This window comes from Poeciliopsis prolifica, unplaced genomic scaffold (assembly GCF_027474105.1).
Source record: "Poeciliopsis prolifica strain line A6 unplaced genomic scaffold, Auburn_PproV2 SCAFFOLD049, whole genome shotgun sequence".
In the NCBI taxonomy this organism is placed as follows: Eukaryota; Metazoa; Chordata; class Actinopteri; order Cyprinodontiformes; family Poeciliidae; genus Poeciliopsis; species Poeciliopsis prolifica.
In genome coordinates, this window is record NW_026562424.1 from 3,328,961 (window position 1) to 3,347,478 (window position 18,518).

An 18,518-nucleotide genomic window follows, 5' to 3' on the forward strand; every position below is an offset into this window, starting at 1 on the left:
AAAATACCACCTTCAATAAAGTATCATTTTATGATCATTGTTTTTAACCAGTAATTTGTTTTTTGGTACATTTAAGTGTCTGTTAAAAACTTAAATCAAACAGTTTTGGGTAATTTTGACTTTAGAGAAACTGCACCCCCTACAGGAAATGTGAAGCAATAGCAAGACAAAGTTACACTACATGCAAGGGAGCAAATGTTATTGTTTCCTTCAAAGTAAAGTTATTATGCTTCAAATATGCAAAATGAAGCAGCAACAAAATAAATTATTATTCAGCAAAAACACAATGATTTGAGACACTCTGAACTGGAGAAGATGGATCAGAAGAGCCAGTTTGGACATCAAGGAGGCTGTTATGTGTAGAAATGTATTTAAATTTCCACATTTGGGTTTGCATTACTTCATCTGGTCATACATGGGTGGTTAGGTTGATATGACAGCAAAAGTCAGCATCGAATAAAAAACCCCAGTAAAAGTCCGTAAGCGGGATACTTTGGCATCATCTTGTCTGTATTTATTAAAGTTTAAAATAATGTAACTAAGAATTAATCTTTTTAATTGGTGTCTTTAAATTCAATATTTAAATTCCATGAAGCACTTAGATTATCTCGGTGCTTCAGCTTCAGCCAATCGGCACCAAGAAAAAGAAATCGCTCTTCTGGATTGCCTCCCAATAGTGTTTTTTCTTCCCCAGCTGCATTTTTATGAAATATTTTAGAATGCTCCACAAAAAAATGTGTAAATAAATTACACGATGTTTACAAGATGTTTTATTTTTAGTCATAAATAAAGTAGTTAAAACAAAATTCTCTCCACTTTGTAGAGCCACGACAACATCTACGACGATCCCTATCAGCCAGAGGTCGACTCTCAACGAGAAGCTTCGTCTGGCGGCGGAGGAGGGGGAGGCGGTGGCAGACGGCGACGGCGAGACCACTTTGCCACCATCAGAACCGCCTCGCTGGTGACCCGTCAGATCCAGGAGCATGAGCAGGGCTCGGCTCTTAGGGAGCAGATGTCTGGGTGAGACCCTGAAATGCTTTACATTGAGAGAAAATGTTTTATTGTTTTGGGAACGCTGAATATTTAAGACAGGGTCTCTGCACTGCCTCAAAAAGTAAGTTGGCCTTAAATATGTTCATCAAACTTCTTAAATTTTGTCATGGCAGAACTAATCTCATATATTCTAAGTATTTTTTCTACTTCCTTTGGTTCTGTGACTTACTGCTCACACCCCTTTGCTAGCTAACTCGCTACTATTTTCCATCGCCAGTTGGTTTGATGAAGTTTGTACATTTATTTGGAAATTTAGGTTTGAAAGTCTTAAAGTTGTGAAAACCTCCAGAAACGGTGTTAAGACTTTAATTACATCAGAGTGGGAGGAAAAGAAAAAGCTAAACTTCCTCCTGCCAAATGATTTTGATGCACTGCGTCTCATCGCAGGTATAAACGGATGCGGCGGCAGCATCAGAAGCAGCTGATGGGTCTGGAGAACAAGCTGAAATCAGAGATGGACGAGCACCAACTGAGGTTAGATAAGGAGCTGGAGAACCAGAGGAACAATTTCTCCATGGAGCTGGAAAAACTGTCGAAGAAGCACCAGGGTGTCCTGGAGAAAGAGGTGAGTTTAGAGGAGCCGAATCACGCGATACAAACTCCTGCAGTACTTTTGATGGAGATGTTCGGGTTTGTTTAGATGAAGGCCGTCCTGACGGAGGAGAAGAAGTTCCAGCAGCACATTCTGGGTCAGCAGAAGAAGGAGCTGACCAGCCTGCTGGATTCCCAGAAGCGACAGTACCGACAGCGCAAAGAGCAGCTGAAAGAGGTGCCACAGATTAGCAATAACCAACATGTTAAGGTTGTCAAAGTCAAGCAAGTGTAGCTGACCTACTTCCCTCTCTATTCTTTTTGTCATTTGTCTGTAGGAACTGAACGAGAACCAGTCGACGCCAAAGCGAGAGAAGCAGGAATGGCTGGTGCACCAGAAGGAGTGCATGCAGCAGCTGCAGGCGGAGGAAGAAGCCGGCCTGCTACGGAGGCAGCGGCAGTATTATGAGCTGCAGAGCCGCCAGTACAAGAGGAAGATGCTGCTCGGACGCCACAACCTGGAGCAGGATCTGCTCAGAGAGGTATCATCCCTGACTGGGAGCCTGAATGTGATCCTGGTATTTTTTCATAAATCTTGAGTCCAGTGAATGGACACCATCACTGCTGATGGTGAAACATGATTTCATTCAGATCAGTTGATGCACAGATGCTAAAAATTCTTAAAAAGCAACATATGTATGTATATACACATTTGTGTGCAATAAATTCACTAATATAAAATTATAAGTTTATTGCAAATTTTCCACAAATGTTAAAATGATTGTGTGTACGTAATGCTAACTCCCACCTACAGGTGGCGGTATTTCTTCTAACTCATTGCTGTTTGATTTTGTCAAGTTTTTATTTAAAGAAACATTTAGATGCTTAAAATATTTCTGACTATTCCCCCAAAATTACGATTCTTGTAATTATGATTTGTAGTATTTCAACTTTATTTTCTTACAACTGGTTTCTTGTTATATTATTATTATTATTTTATTCTCGTAGTTACATTTTTGTAATGTTTTGGTAATTTTATGTCTTTATTGTCATACTATTTTAACCTTTTCTTGTAATATTAGAACTTTATTATCTTACAACTGTATTCTCGTATTATTCCTTTACTCTAGTATTTATATTTTGTTTTTTAATGTTATGGCTTTAACCTTGCAATATTTGAACTTTGTTTTAATATTATTGCGACTTTATTGTCATTCGGCTGTTTTCTTGTAATATTGCTGTAGTTTAGCTCGATGCTTTGGTTGTAGTGCTGACCTGAAGTCCAAATAAACAAAGCTGTAAAACGCTCTTATCAGACAAGATGGCGGCTTGTGGCTCCATGGAAACCCAAGTACAAAGTGATTTTCCAAATGGTGACTTGAATCACCAGCGAAGCTCCTCTTCCTGACTGTGCCGTCTCTGTCTGCAGGACCTGAACAAGAAGCAGACCCTGAAGGACCTGGAGTGCGCCATGCTGCTGCGGCACCACGAGTCGACGCAGGAGCTGGAGTTCCGGCAGCTGGGCGTGGTGCAGCGGACGCGCGCCGACCTGATCCGCACGCAGCACCAGACCGAGCTCACCAACCAGATGGAGTACAACAAGCGGCGCGAGCAGGAGCTGCGGCAGAAACACGCCATGGAGGTCCGCCAGCAGCCCAAAAGCCTCAAAGTGAGTGAGGGCCGGGACGGCGAGGCGGCGCCGGGGGGGCGGGGCTTAGAGCCCGACGACATGGAGGAGTGTCAGGAAGAGCCGGATGGAGCCACGGAGCTCCGAGACGACGAGGCGGTTAGAGAGGAAGGAAAAGGAAGCGAAGAGAGAGAGGTAGAGGGGGTGCAGTGGGCGTATGAGGGCGATCAAAGCGAGGCATGTCACATTGAGTCTGATGAAGAGGAAGAGGAGGGCCGCGGCGTGGCCGACGGATGTCCGTCTGAGCTCGATGACCTGTCAGAGTTCTACTTCCCTGATGCGCCGGAGGAGCTGGACACGGTCGCCGCCGTGGTCCCGCCTCCCCCGCCGCAGTCTTCCCTCCCCTCCCTGTTCTCCCACGCTGTCTGCCTGCTGCTCTCGCTCTCCGCCGCCGCGCAGCCGTCCAACCTCACGCTGCTGCTGCTCTCCGTCTTCCTGCTGTCGCTGCGCCGCTCGCCGCCGCTGCCCTCGCTGGCGTCATTTGTGCTGTCGGCCGAGCTCGTCTTCCTGGCGCTCTTCTTCTCCTACTTGCTGCTGCGCTCCTGCTGCGCGCTCTCCCTCTCCTCCTTCCTGTGGCTCAGCCTGTGGGGTGGCGGCATCTTCAGCCTGGCGCTCGCCGTCAGCCTGGGGCTCTACTACATCCCCTTCATCCTCGTCTCCGCCTCCTTCCTCAGCTCCCCCGCCATCTTCCTTTCTCTCTTTCTGCTCGTCGCGCTCGCCGTTCGGCCGGCGCGCCGCTTCCTCCAGCGGGCGCCGCGGAAGCTCAACCGCTTGTGCATGCGCGTTCTGTTCCGCTTGCCCCGCCCCCTTTTCGCCATGCTGCAGTCGGTTCTGGGCGGCGTGGCGGAGCGGAACCTTTACGAAATGTTCCCCAAAGCCGGGCGCAACTGGGGCGTCCGCCAGTCGCGGATCCCCGTCCCTTTGAAGAGCTTACCCGCCGAGCATCACGCCCGCCGCCGTTGCCACGGCAACTCGCGCCTGGCCAAGCTGCTGCTTTGGGTCGGGCGTTTCGGAAGACGGCCGCTAGGGGTCCTCGCGGACTTTGCGAACACCGTGATCCTGAAACTCGCCAGGCGAGTCGTCACGAACCTCCCGTTGCGCGTCCGGGTCAAACTCCGAACCCTGGGGCTCCTGAGGAAGGAGCTGCCCAGCCGGTTACCACGGTTACTGCCCCGGGAGGTCCGAGAGACGAGGCAGAGGGAGAGGAGGAGGAGGAAGATGAGGGAGGAGAGGATGAGGATGTATCGCGAGGAAACGAGATGGGAGTGCGGGTTGAGGCGAACCGCATCCGGGAGGTTTGAGAGAGGGAAACTCCGACCGTGGAGATAACAGGAAGTGACCCGGTTCTGGTTCCTGCCAATACACAACAACTTAACAAGGATCATGGGTTTAGCTTCCAGTGCAAATATCTTAGGACACTTCAAAAAAAAACTTTTCAGCAGAAATTGGGTTTAGTTAATAATTATTTTAAGTGAAATAATCGGCCATTTTGGCTTAAAGTCTGTGAATAATGTTGATGAAAAGTTACTTGCAAATTGTTTTTGTCTTATTTCAAATATTTTAAGATATTTGCACTAGAAACTGGACCAAAATACTAAAAAGACTTTATAACTGTTGTGTTTTTGCAGTGTATAACCAGCTAATCCAGAGATTATCCCCCATTTCCTCATTGTGCTTTTTGTAAAAGTTCCTTAAACCTCCATCAGTTTTATTACTGTGTTCTTAATTTCTAAGAAGAATCTTTTTATGGTTATTTTAAGACCGTTTTGTTTTTATTTTTTAATCTTTTTTTATTTCATTTTGTTTTTCATTAGTCGTCTCATTTGAATGTGCCGAGAACAAATACTTCAGTGTTATCGACGCTCCGTGAATGAAACTCCTTTATGTTAAAAATTTGTTAAAAAGCTGTGAAAAATAATTTAAATAAAATAAAAAAAGGTTTTATGATTTCAGAAGGGTTTCACTAACGTCGCCCTCAACACTAGCTAGCGGTCGGCGGTTATCGAAGTGCAATAAACGGCGGCGGCCATCTTTACTGTCGCTTCCAATCAAATCCGTCTGTTATTGATGGAAAGAAACAGAGAAATTCAACCTTTAATTTGAATTTTTTGTTTTGTGGAGGTTTTTTTATGGGGAAAACAGAAACGGGCCCAAAGCATCACTGGTCCTCCTCCATGCTTTCCTACATATCACTCCCACATTTTCTACAAGCTACTTCCTGTTTCGTTAAGACCAAATACAAACTGTTCTTACTGGAATGACATGCCTGTCAGAATTTCATTGTTGAATTAAACTTTCTTTTTCTAGGAAGTAGCTACTTTTTCAATGATGAAGACAAACACACTTATGCCTTATTTTATTGCTATTTTCTCTAGTTTTTCCCATTTGGAAGACCGATTAAAGAAAGTAGTTACAGTTACTCAAGAATCAGGGATTAATTATCATCAAGCATTCCCAGATACACAATTAAAAACATGATTTTCTGTAAATTTTGTGAACAATAATTTCTTAATATTGAAATCACGATTAAATGTGTTTAAATTAAAAGTTGAATTTCTCCCTGCGTCAATAAGAGGTTAATTTAAAGTCATGAATATAAACCAGTAGTGCCAATAAAACGATCTGTTAAAAACCAGAATGTTAACTCGGTTAAGGTTGTTGATTTTTCTAGAAATCCTGGTTTCAGTTTTTCAAACCATTTCGTGCATAAAGCTGTTCAAATCAGCCATCTTTCAGTCGCATTTAGTTTTGCTACATTATTGCGCTCAATGCAATAGTCTTGATATGATTTACCGTGTAAACATTTCCCTTTTAAAATGAAAAGTGCCTACTTTCAGCTGTTTGCACAAGTCTTAGTCTGTTGTGAAGAGACAAAGTAGAGTAGAAAACGAAGATATCTAAGTACTTAAAGCCTAATATAATAAAATTATATTTAATATATCAGCATGATATAGAACTTTATTGAAGCCATATTTAGTTGACAATCTTTTGCGAAATGCAGGGCTAGATTATTAAGCACAAATGTGAAAAACGGAGCAACCAAACGACCAAAAATATCCAGATGAAAGGAACAAAATTCATATATTTTCTTTTTAGTCAAAGTTTTTATATTTTCCAAAAACAGTGCAGCTACTCTTCACCTCAAGTGACCTTTATTTTATTTTATTTTATTGATATCAGGAACCAAAGATATTCAGCGACCAACCAAAACTGTTCCAAGAAGCTAAAACCAAAAATATATATTGGATTTTATTTTTACACATTTTGCTTAAAAACAACAAAAACATTTTATCTTCTACCAGAAACACCAAAGTGCTCCAGTAAAAACAGGAAGTTTTAGATCATTAGGGATAAAAATGAAGGAAAAACATTTAAGCCGTTTATTCACATGGAGGATTATAAAATAAAAACTTTTAGATGTGAAAAAGTCGAGTTTTATCAGTTTGTTGGATTGCAACTCGCTCAGTTTTCACCTGTTTTCTGTTTACATGTTGCATTGTGTTTTTCCCAGTTTTATCACCCTGTTTGTTTTAATTTATACAGTATTTTAAAGAGTCCTGCTGCGTTCTGTACGGCTGTGTGCTCTTTTATTTGTTTTTTTTTTTTTTTTTATTTGCACTTTCTTTGTTTTTTTTCCTTCGTCTGTTTTTATGATTTTTTTCCTCTTCCTCTTTGTTTTCTCATTCTTCTATTTTGTTCTATTTTGTTTTTATTACCCAAGATCCTCATTCACTTCCTCCTGCATCATCACACGTTTTCTGTCCATTTGTCACAGAAACAATCAATAATTCGCCATATTCAATAATTGGTGACATCTCTTAAAATGAATACATTTAGATTTGCACACAATATTTATATGAAAAAAATGTTTTACAGCTTTAATTTGTGGTATGTATTAGAATAAATATATTACACTATAAATATTTATTCGGTGAAGAAAAACTTTTCAACAAAATATTTAAAGTATTTGGCAAAATTGATACCAAAGAACTGTTTGATCTTAAATGAGTTAATTTTGAAAAATAAAAAAAAGATATATACGCATAAATTAGAATATATTTTAATATTGAAAAATTCCTTTAGTTCAGAAACTCGGTTTACTAAATAAAACAATATTTTCAAACCTTTATTTATTAACTGATCATTTTCAGCCTTTTCTCTGACATTTATCATTAAAATATGTTACAATTAAAGAATAAAAAAATTAATGCAGAAACTTAAATTATGTTTTTATTCTTTAAAGATACTTCTAAACTGATAAATGCGCCACATTGATCTTTTATTTTTATTCCATTTAATTAACCAGAGTTGAGAAATGCAACAAAGCAATTTTTAGTGCTATTAGTATTTTTTTTTCCCAAAAAGTTGCTCAATAAATGAGTGTTATGGAAAATACTGTTAAAGTGAAATCACCAGGTGTTTTGGTGATGTTGTGCAAATTGAGGCCAAGCCACATAAAAATGACTCTGAGAAATAAATCAAGACTTTCAGACGGTTATGATTGTCGAAAACAAAGTTCAAGAAATAAATTTTTACATAATTCTGGTTACTATGAGATCTAGAAATGTGGCAGAAATCTCTGAAAAGATAAGAAGGGTGTAAACACTTTGGAAGAAAAACATGGGTGTTTTTTGTACATTTTAGTCAAAAATACAAAAAAAATAATTATATATTCCAGAATAAGGTCATAACCAAAATAGTCTTAACAGAATAAAGTTGTAATATTGGCTTCATTCTCAAAGTATTGACTTTTTTCCAATAATGCTGATCTTATTATCATAATATTATTGTTCAACATGGCCTCAATACTCCATTAAATATACTTTGTAATTATCAGAGGAGTTACATTTTTTGGCATTCCAGCTATCAAGCTTGCATTTTAATTACTGAATAGATTTGATAACTTTGAGCTCCAAGCCTGAACTTTGACTAGGCCACTTAGAAACGGTAACATCATCTCCAGCTTGAAAAAACATTTAAAAACTGAATATTTTCTCCAAACCAAACATGTTAAAGATGTTTTGTGTTTTCCAGATCTGATTAAACAGGAAATGGTAAAGCTTTAAATGTACAAATTTAAGTTAAAATGTATGATATAGACAATCAGAGTTGGGTTTTACTTTTTCTCAAGTAAAAATAAAAACATATTTAAAAGATTTTCTAATCATAATATTTGCTGTTTTGGTTCGTCTACCCATCAAATTATCAGCTTCCTATTTCCAGCAGAGCAGTTTTGGTTTGTGACTGACTGAGACCACAGACAGGTGGGTAATCACACACCTGCAGAGGTACGGCAACCCATCAACTCACATTACGGCAAGTTGTTGACGTGCAAAATGAGAAGGTAAATATTGTAAAATAATCGTCAAAAATCACCAGAATTCCATTTTTAAAAATATAATTTTGCTGCTTTTGTTTTTGTTTTTCAACATGGTATAATTTTATAACTTTTTGGACTTAATTTGCACATCAACACCCTGCAGTAACGAGTAAAAGCAGCAATCAGTTCACTTATGCTCCTATAAATGCTCAGATTTAAACACAGGTCTAAAAATGTGTTAATAGAGAATTCTGATGAATTTGATGGTTTCCATCAGTGAAGTGGGATCGTAAAGTTTACTTTGTAAAACTAGCTTCATGGTGTGATTCCTGTTGCCATGGTCACAATCCAGCATCACATTTTGTCTTTTCTTTGTCTTTGAGCTTTTTAACACTTTTCTGCAAATAATTTTTTAAAAAACCTGTTGAGGTCTGAACATGAGAACGGGCCCCAAATCAAGTTCTGCTTAAGGCCCCGTATGGCTTTGGACCGGCCCTGTGACTACAGAAAAAAGAAAATAAAGCTTTTATTTTATCTTTTGCAGGCATTTCAGCAAAGTATGCACTTATTTTAAGTCAGTAATTCCTTAATATTGATTGTAAAAAGTGCTAATTTCTCTGGCAGATTATTTATGAGACATTGAGTAATAATAATAATAATAATTAATAATAATAATAACAATAATCTGACAGTGGAAATAGAACTGGGTTTCTAGGCACAGTGGAGCTAGTGCTTTTTCATCAACGTTAAGGATTTAAATAATCTCCTATTTCTTACTGATGTTACTTGTAAGTTAATTTTGTCTTATTTAAAGTGCACCAAGATATTTTCACCAGAAACTAAACCAAAAATACTCAGTAAGATTTTGTGTTTTTGAAGTGTGACGACCTTGATCATAAAGTTGCCAATGAATTCAGTTAAAGATTCTGGAGTGATCCGGTTCTGCACTACAGACTGGAGCTTCTTTTCCAAATCACTTTTATTAATTATAAAAGTGAAGTTCATTCATTCCTGTGTTTCTGAACCACCAGAACTTTTAAGGTTTTTTTTTTTTTTTTAGCCCTGTTTCTCTCGTCTCTCCTTCAGTCCAAAGAGCTCCAGATAAAGCGCCAGTTCCAGGACACCTGTAAGATCCAGACCCGGCAGTACAAGGCCCTGCGGAACCACCTGCTGGAGAACACGCCCAAGTCGGAGCACAAGGCGGTTCTGAAGCGGCTGAAGGACGAGCAGACCCGGAAGCTGGCCATCCTGGCCGAGCAGTACGACCACTCCATCAACGACATGCTGTCCACTCAGGCCGTGAGTCGCTTCCCTTCCCACAGAACCCGGCTGGACCGGAGGCGGTTCTTTGGGTTTAGAACACGCAGAGTTTCTGAGAATTTCCACCAAAAACTCTCAGAAATTCTAACATTTCAGAAGTTTTTTTGAAAAATCTTGGACATTTCTGAGCTTGAAAAGTTAAAAAATTATTAGAAACAGATTGAAGATTTTCTAGAAAAAATGTTGAGATTCATCTCAGAAGTTTTCTTGGATTTTTCTGTTTTTTATTTCAGCATTTCAAAAGTCAATTTTTTTTTTTTTACTTTTTGGAGGTTTTCTGAGTTTCAACTCTGAAATTTCCATAATTTTACTTTTTAAAAATCTGAGATTAATTTCAAATTGGAGTTGTTTTTTTTAAATCAAATTTTCAGAATATTTGCTATAAAAGAAAAAAAACACGTTTTCCAAAATAATTTGGAAAAATATTATTTCAGAAGTCAAATGTTTCTCCCAGATTCTTTTTTCTTCTTGTAAATGTGCACACATTAACTTTTTTTCCCATTTTTATTCTTACATTTGTTTCTCACATACTATCGATCTAAATCTGTATTTTTGGCCCCAAATTAAGTCCTGCCCAGGCCCCCATATGATCTTGCACCAGCCCTGTTCAAGGCTGTTTGAAGTAGAACAGATGGATCCCGTTAGATTCCAGTTTAGGGCATCAGTTGGGATTAAATGCCCTGCATTGTAATCTAAACATTTTAATCTGATTCACAATTCAACAGTAAAAAGCAGAAATAAATTTTGTTGGACATTTTCTCCGCCCTGGATCTTTCAGGAGCGCTCACACCTTCATCTTCCTTGTCATTCAGACACAAAAGCTTTGGGTTTTTTCCTGAATAATTTATTGTGAGAGGCTGAAGAGGGGAGGAAACTGTGATTACCTCACATGGCGGCGCGCCATTTAAGCTCAGTAAGCCAAATCCCTGCTGCCCTTGTTTGTGGCTCCAGTCAAGCTGAGCAGAAATATGAATAACCTCTGAGGTCCAAAACATATTTTTATTTACAGAAACACTGCAAGAAGACATAACTTGTGTCTGTTAGTCGTGCAAATCTGGGACAACAGAAAGATTTTAGAGCTTCCAGACTTTCTGACCAATTGCAATATCTGATTGTTATTGGTTGATTTTTAGTAAATTATTATTTATTTTGACTTTAATTTCTTGTTTGGACTCAGCAAAATCCAAAAACTGATTTAACTTTTGGAAAATCTGGATTTGTTTTCCACCAATGAGCTCCTTGGGTTCCTATAGTTCAAGGGCGGCCATTTTGTTTTACAGCTTTTATTTAGCTGGACTTTGAATTCAGCTCATTTCTCCAGACTACATTTTATTTATTGCAAGAATAAACTAATAAGAACATTTAAAGAAAACAGTCGTACGAAAATAAAGTTGAAATAATGAGAATAAAGTCTAAATATTACAAGTTATAATATTAGGAGAATAAAGTTGTAATTTTATAAGGATGCTGATAACATTTAAATGAGGAATGTTTGTGAAATACTTCTAAAATTTATACTTTAAACTTATACTGTGGTATAAGTGTTGCAGATGAAACTTTATCTTTTCATACATCAGCACAGAATATCTTTATTGATCCATTTGAAGAATCCAAATGTGGGTAAAGACATCAAAAAACTACATAAAAACCTCCATCATTTTTTAGATAATATTTTCAAATCAAATTTGAAATACAAGAGGAGAAGACGTCATTCTGCAGTTTTATTTTCCAGTCCATACAGAAGCAAAAATGTTCTAATTTGTTTGTTACAAACTCAAATAGCTGACTGCAGATATAACATGCAAAGTATTATGGGTATTTATCTCCTCATCTGACGGGAATCTTAAATTCTGCAGTTCAGTTTGAAGTTTTGCACTTTTTTTGTTTTTTTGTTTCTGTAAATGTTGCGTTTTCAACCCGACTGTCTCCGTCTTTCCCCTGCTAGCTGCGGCTGGACGAGACGCAGGAGGCGGAGTACAAGGTGCTGCGGATGCAGCTGCAGCAGGAGCTGGAGCTGCTCAACGCCTATCAGAGCAAAATCAAGATCCACACCGACACGCAGCACGAGAGGGAAGTGAAGGACCTGGAGCAGAGGGTGTCCATCCGCCGCGCCCTGCTGGAGCAGAGGGTCAGCCGCACACATCAGCAGACTTTAGACATACATACATTTATTATAGAAAATGACAGACATTCAATTTCTCCTATCAGGTTCAGTCCTTCATCCTCTCTCAGGGTTGCCAGATTGGGTGGGTTTCCCCCCACTTGCGCTGCTTTCGAACACATTTTGTTGGAAAAAACAGGTTTGGGAGGCTTTTAGTATTGATTATAAGATTGTTTAAAAAGGACACATCAATACAATAAACTAAAATTTATTTGAACTCAAAGAGTCGAGTCCTTTGCAGTTCCAGTTGGATCTGGTTCTGGTCAGAATATAATAAAGAAAAATGTTGTAAATTGTCACAAGTCTGTATGCAGTTGATGACAAATGAGACACAAAATTCTGAATATAACCATCCAAATGAATTTCATCAGCGGTTGGGATTTGGGATGGTTTTCTGGAGTTGGGCGAGTTTTACTCTGCGTTTGGGTTCTAAGACCTGGCAACCCTCTTTGCAAACTTTGACAGAATGTAAAAGGTGTTTTTGTTTTCGCAGATCGAGGAGGAGATGTTGTCCCTGCAGAACGAGCGCTCTGAACGCATCCGCACCCTGTTGGAGCGGCAGGCCAGCGAGATCGAGGCCTTCGACTCGGAGAGCCTCCGCCTGGGCTTCAGCAACATGGCGCTGACCGGCGTGCCCGGCGACGCCTACGCCAAGCAGGGCTACTCCAACGCCCAGCCGTCCGGCTCCCGCTCCGCCGGCCACTGGAGCCACGGCGTGCACCAGCAGAACATGTCGTCGCAGCAGCTGTCCCGCCGCAGCCACAACAGCAGCAGCAGCAGCGGCATCGGCAGCGGCGCCAGCGACCGGAGGAGCGAGTCGTCCTCCTCTTCCTCCCACGGTTTAGGGATGGCTCTGGGGCACGGGCGGGACGGCAGGGACATGCACCACTCATCCCGCTCCTCCGCCTCCTCTTCCTCCTCCTCCTCCTCGTCTTCCTCCCACCACCAGCGCCACCACCTGCCGCAGCACTACCACCACCAGAGCACGCCGCAGCTCTACCGGGAGCGGGAGAGAGAGCGGGAGAAGGAGAGGGAGCGGGAGTGGGCCGGAGTGCGAGGCTCCGGCGGTGACCTGGCCCACCCACACCCCCTGCCCTTCTCCCATCACCTCCCGTCTCGCTCCTCCTCCCAGTCCCTGGCCATGCTTCCTCCTCCTCCACCGGCTCCACCCTCCATCTCCGGCCCTTCGTCCTCCTCGTCTTCCTCTTCCTCATCGCAAGGCGGGATATACGGAGGCGGAGGGCTGGCGGTTCGCGGTACCCCCAACCTGATGGCCCTGAGGAACAGCCCCCAGCCGCTGAGGAGGACGGCGTCCGGCGGCGGGCCTGGAGGCGCCGGCGGCAGCGACGGCGTCCTGAGTCGAAGCACCTCGGTCACGTCGCACATCTCCAACGGCTCCCACCTCTCCTACTCTTAGGAGGCTTCAGAGGTGCGGCAGCGATGAAGGTGAAGGTGTCTATCACAGGCTGCGTCTCTATAGATAGTTCCCACAAGACCCGACCAGAAGAAAGTTACCCCAGAAAGCCGCCATATTGGTAGGCAACCGGTCAACAGTAGTTGTGTTTCCATTACAAATGTGGGCACAAATTTGTCGATATTATGGTGATATTTAATAAAACACAATGTCACGACAGCGACGTTTCTCTTAAATATGAAATTACATTAAAATAGACGTTCTAATGACACAGCTTTTTCTGAACTGTGCGATGCAAAAAAGCCCCAAAATAAATCCTCCTCCTACCGCTTTCTGTCGTCGTCTTCAACGTTTCCTCCAGTCATAACATCCAATATTCATCACAAAAGTCGTCTGATGCACAAAATATTTTCATTGCAGTTTTCGAAATACATCTATTTCAATAAAGCAAAAAAAAAGTGTTTCTAGAAACAACCAATCAGAGCTAAGAGGTGGGTCTTAGCATTGTCAATCAAGCTTGTGCGCGGATTCTGTTTTTTTTTTGTTTTTTTTGCCTGATTCTTCTGAGAATCAGAAAATGTCTAAATTGCTTAAGCACCATCTAGATGGAAATCTAGTCTAAAATCTTAATCTACAGGATAAATTTGGGACGGGCTAAAGCTCCAGTTTAGGTGCTTTAGCCTAAACTAGCTAACAAGAAAGAAATCCTGTAACAAGAAAGAAACATTTATAAAATTATTTTCATATTCTAACTACATAATTGACATAGATTTAAGAATGTTTATTTATTTGAATTTTGACAAAGATAGACACCAAATTTTCTTTTGTTTGGCAGAAATGTATTTATCTCCCCATCTGAAATGGCCAATGGCGTCTTACAACTTCATTTCATTTCTTTTTGTTGGCCCTAATCCTCTTCCATAATTACGGTTATTGACTGACATTGTCACAGTTTGCTTAATTTTAGAAACCTTTGAAATTATCCTTACTGCTAATGAAGTGACCAGAAACTTTCTGTTTCCTCTGGATATTAGCCAGCAGCTCTCATTGATGCTTAGCAGCGAACTTTGCTCACATTCACAGGTCGTTTACTGTCTTATCGCCTTTGCTTTTACGCCCTTGAATCAAACGACCACCGTTCTCTTGTGCGCCATCGCTGAATCGGAAAGCTGCTTCCTGTACTATCAAAATGGCGGCGTGGCACCTGGATGTAGGAGGTGTGACGTCATGCGGGAACTATCTATACTCCGTTTGCCACCTTTCTCTGTCTTCTGGACAGATTTCCACTCCTGGAACTGTTGAGATGCAGAACTTTGTGCACAAAAAGCCCCAGAGGTCATGATGAAGGGGCAAACCGGGGTTACCGAGCTGCATCCTGCCTCTTTAGACTCAGGGTGGGTAGACAGGTTTTCTCCCATTCTCACGGATATAACAAGGGGAGGAATGTAACCACCTGTGTCACCACTGGATGACGGTGGTGCTAGACGTTTCTGTTCAGTGTTTTTATCTCTGTCACAGTATGAAAATGTCAGGCAGGATGTGAACGTTTGGCCTTTGCTTCCTCCTGCGGCTGCAGAGGCAGCAGCCGCGTCTCAGGGTTCCTACACAGCCTGGAGATTATTTTTATGGAGATTAGCGATGGAAAGGTTTGGGAACATATGAAGAAATAAGAGTATGGAAAGATATTTGTATTTATTCCATATTCCATTGTTGAATCAAGGTTGCATCATACAATCATCTTCCATTTCTTTCATTTGTTTTCATCCGTTCTTGTTTTCCATTCTTCCTTATTCCTTCTTTCCTCTGTTCATTCATTTCTCTTCCTTCCATTTTTCATTTTTCTTCCGTTCTTCCTTCCACTACTCCTTTCTTCCTCTCTTCATTTAATTGTTTTTCTTCTTGCTTTCCTTCCTTCCTTCCACGTATTAATTTCTGTTGATACTTCTGAGCAGAAACGGACTGAGGACTCTTGAATCTGCGTTGGGATTTAGCTGAACGCTGTGTAGAAACCCTGCTGTCTGTCTTCTTCTATGATGTTCTGTTCTGGAATGGAGAAAGAAAGAAGACACAGGAGGACAAAAAGGAAGATGCTTTTGTTTTGTGTCCAGATGCTGAAATGAAAATCAAAGACGAAATTCAGAAAACATTTTTAAACTGCTGTTATTTTGTTGTTGTTTTTTTGTATTTTTTTTTTTTAACTGTGTAGAAACACAAAAACAATTTGCTTGGAACGTCACCAATGCCTTCACGGGGTTCTTAAAGGGATGTTGTGCCATCCACTTTTTATTGTTGTTGTTATTCTTATTAATATTAATTTATTTAATGACTGAACTGAAAACACAGAATGTTTGTAAAGTAAAGAGACTCTTCCAAAAACGCAGCGTGGACGAGGAACGTGTATAAAAGCAAAGCTTTCTGATGACATACTGAATATCTCAATATAAGTGTCACTCCAGTGCATGACATAGATGTACATAAAATAGAAAAAAACATGATCAAACACATTGAACAGTACTGTATCCGTCCCAGTTTACCGCATTTAGAATCACTTGTCTCAGTTTTTCTTATTTTTAACCTTTTTCTGTAGATATTTATGGTAATATTAAGAACAGAAATCGTTTGGTTTTATAGATGAACAAAGACAATGATAGTAATTTTTTTATATACTCCCAAAGTTGAGCTGCAGCTGCATTTTTTTTCTATAGGTGTCGATATTACCATAACTAATCCTGGTGTAATTGTTGTCGTGATCATGTTCACGTTTTTTCTTGCGAGAAGCAAAAAGGGGCCCACTGTTTACTGTAAGAACATAGAACTATAACAATAGCTGATGAATCTGTTGTCAGGTGTGGTGTGTCTAAGACATCAATGACTATTAATAAGGGGATCGTTAATAACTGTTAATGATTTATGTACGTGTGTCGAGCGGTAAAGTCTAGTTATAATGCCACTTTCTTTTTATAAAAAAAAAAAATTAAGATAAAATGACACTCCAAGCAAGCCACCCCGCCTGACCTCTGACCCCCTTCCTTTGGACTCTCTTTGGAGAAAAACCACAATAAAAATAAAGAATCTATATATATAGATATTTATATATATATAGGCCACTGGAATGTAAACACTGGTTTACTTTTCGTTTTGGTTTCTTGGGTTTTGCGAGGATCAAACTGCCGAAGGATGCAGCATGCAGGCAGTGGACAGAAAGACGGAGGGATGACGGGACGGGCCCCCGACTGAGCTGCTGTGGCCCCCAGAGCCCTCACAGCAGCCCGTCTGAAGCAATCAGTGTTCACGCAAAGGGTTTTATTTACTACTCTGGGCATGATGCTCTTTTTTCTTTTTTTTTTTTTTTTGTTTTTGGAGGAGGAGGAAGATAATCACCCTGCAGTTTGTATGACTCAGAAACACCAGCTCAAGACAACGCCCCTCTGTGTAACACTAATACTTTATGCTCGGTTGGAATCTCAGTGCATGCGTAAACTCCTTGTAAAAACTAAGATTGTGGGCTTTGGGACGGCGTGGACGTCGATGTGGTTGCTTGTTCGCCTCTCGCTTCGGAAAAGGACGACGCAGGCTCATTGGGTCGAGGTGTTTTGGGGGCGTCGGGGGTTTTATGGGGTGGGGAAGGGGTGAGACTAATCACTGGACATAAGCTTGAGGAGGGAACACAAGATGGGATGATGTGTGTCGTTGGAAATGGGAAACAAGGGGTGGATTTAAAAAATGATTTAAAAAAAGATAATAAATTGATATTAACACATTAACTTGGTTTTATGTTTTTCATTTAAAATACACTTTTGACATGTTTTTATTTGTACTTTTGGGCAATAACTTGATGTTTTTTTGGTGTCTGGAAAATGAGCTGTTTCAAAAACTTCCTGATTGGTTGAGTGACATTTGAGGGGCAGTCCATCGTTACCTAGCAACCCAAGTGGAACTCCAGCATATTTGGTCAGCTGGTTGTGGAAATTTCTGACAATCTCAAAATTTCTTTAGGCAGAAATTAGCTTCTTTTTTTTTACAGCCGTAAAACGTAGTATGCGAGTCTGCTTTAGTTTCGCAAAGTTGCTTAAGTAAATATTTGTGCAATATAATCAAAAAGAAGATGGAGTAATAAATTTGCGTTTTCCATTAACACATAGGAAACAGTTTTGAAACAGAGAAATGATTATTGACAACATAAACATGTTACAGTCCAGTTAGTCTGCAATTTTCTTCTGAAGTATTTAGTATGAATTTAAGAATCGTCAAACTAAATTATGACAGTTATTCAGTAAGGGAATTTAAAGTTTAAGGAAAATAGCTCATTTTATAGCCATTTGAACTAATATCAATATGTTAAGCTTTGTAGATTTACATTTTAACAGTGAGAGAAGCATTTTCTTTTCTTTATTTTGGTTTGAATCCTGGGTGAAGGTGTGCAGATTAATCCAGAATTCTGATATTGATTTAACGTTTTGATAATATAGTTGGTATTGGAATGATACGACCATGGTAAGATTTATAGTTTTGTTTTAGATTACCTATTATAAATTTGTTCTGTTCAATAATATCGATACCAAATCTGCATTAGATTGATAACATGGTGAGATTGCTACTTTAGTTTCAGATTCCCTTATAAAATTTTCTTATGGTGTCGTAGTTTCAACTCTACCTCACACAAGATTTTGTTTTAATTTTCTGAAATAAGATTTTATTTAGAAAAAACACAAATTTATTTAATTCTATTGTTTGTTTATCATGTTAATGTTAAAGTATTTTGTGGCTAGCTATGAACACTGTTTGGATTAAAGGTAAAAGCAAAAAACATCTAAATGTATAAAGTTTAAAATATAAAAAAAATATTGGTATCAGTAATAGGGGCCCTGTATTTTGTATCGCAAACCTGAAGTTTTCTTTTTTAATTATGCAAATATGTTAAAATATTTTGGGCACACCTATAAACTTTATCCAAATTGTGTCCTATGTTTTAACAAAATAATTCAAAGAAAAGCCCACGACAGCACCAAAAGGTCAGAAATCTGATATT

The 18,518-nt window shown here is 39.9% G+C and overlaps 1 protein-coding gene across 2 annotated transcripts in view; it reads left to right on the top strand.

Moving 5' to 3' along the window:
- Positions 1 to 17,253, top strand: part of taok2b (TAO kinase 2b) — a 28,855-nt gene extending 11,602 nt beyond the window's left edge. Inside the window, exons 13-20 of one of the 2 annotated variants that reach the window (XM_055057793.1) lie at positions 824 to 1,023; positions 1,444 to 1,621; positions 1,697 to 1,825; positions 1,926 to 2,129; positions 3,017 to 3,256; positions 9,681 to 9,893; positions 11,860 to 12,042; positions 12,569 to 17,253. In XM_055057793.1, coding sequence (XP_054913768.1) covers positions 824 to 1,023; positions 1,444 to 1,621; positions 1,697 to 1,825; positions 1,926 to 2,129; positions 3,017 to 3,256; positions 9,681 to 9,893; positions 11,860 to 12,042; positions 12,569 to 13,492 — 2,271 coding nt within the window. In that variant the 3' untranslated portion in view covers positions 13,493 to 17,253. Of the gene's footprint in view, positions 1 to 823; positions 1,024 to 1,443; positions 1,622 to 1,696; positions 1,826 to 1,925; positions 2,130 to 3,016; positions 6,861 to 9,680; positions 9,894 to 11,859; positions 12,043 to 12,568 lie in introns of those variants that run through there. The other variant, XM_055057791.1, reaches the window with a different exon arrangement.
- Positions 17,254 to 18,518: the final 1,265 nt, after the last annotated feature.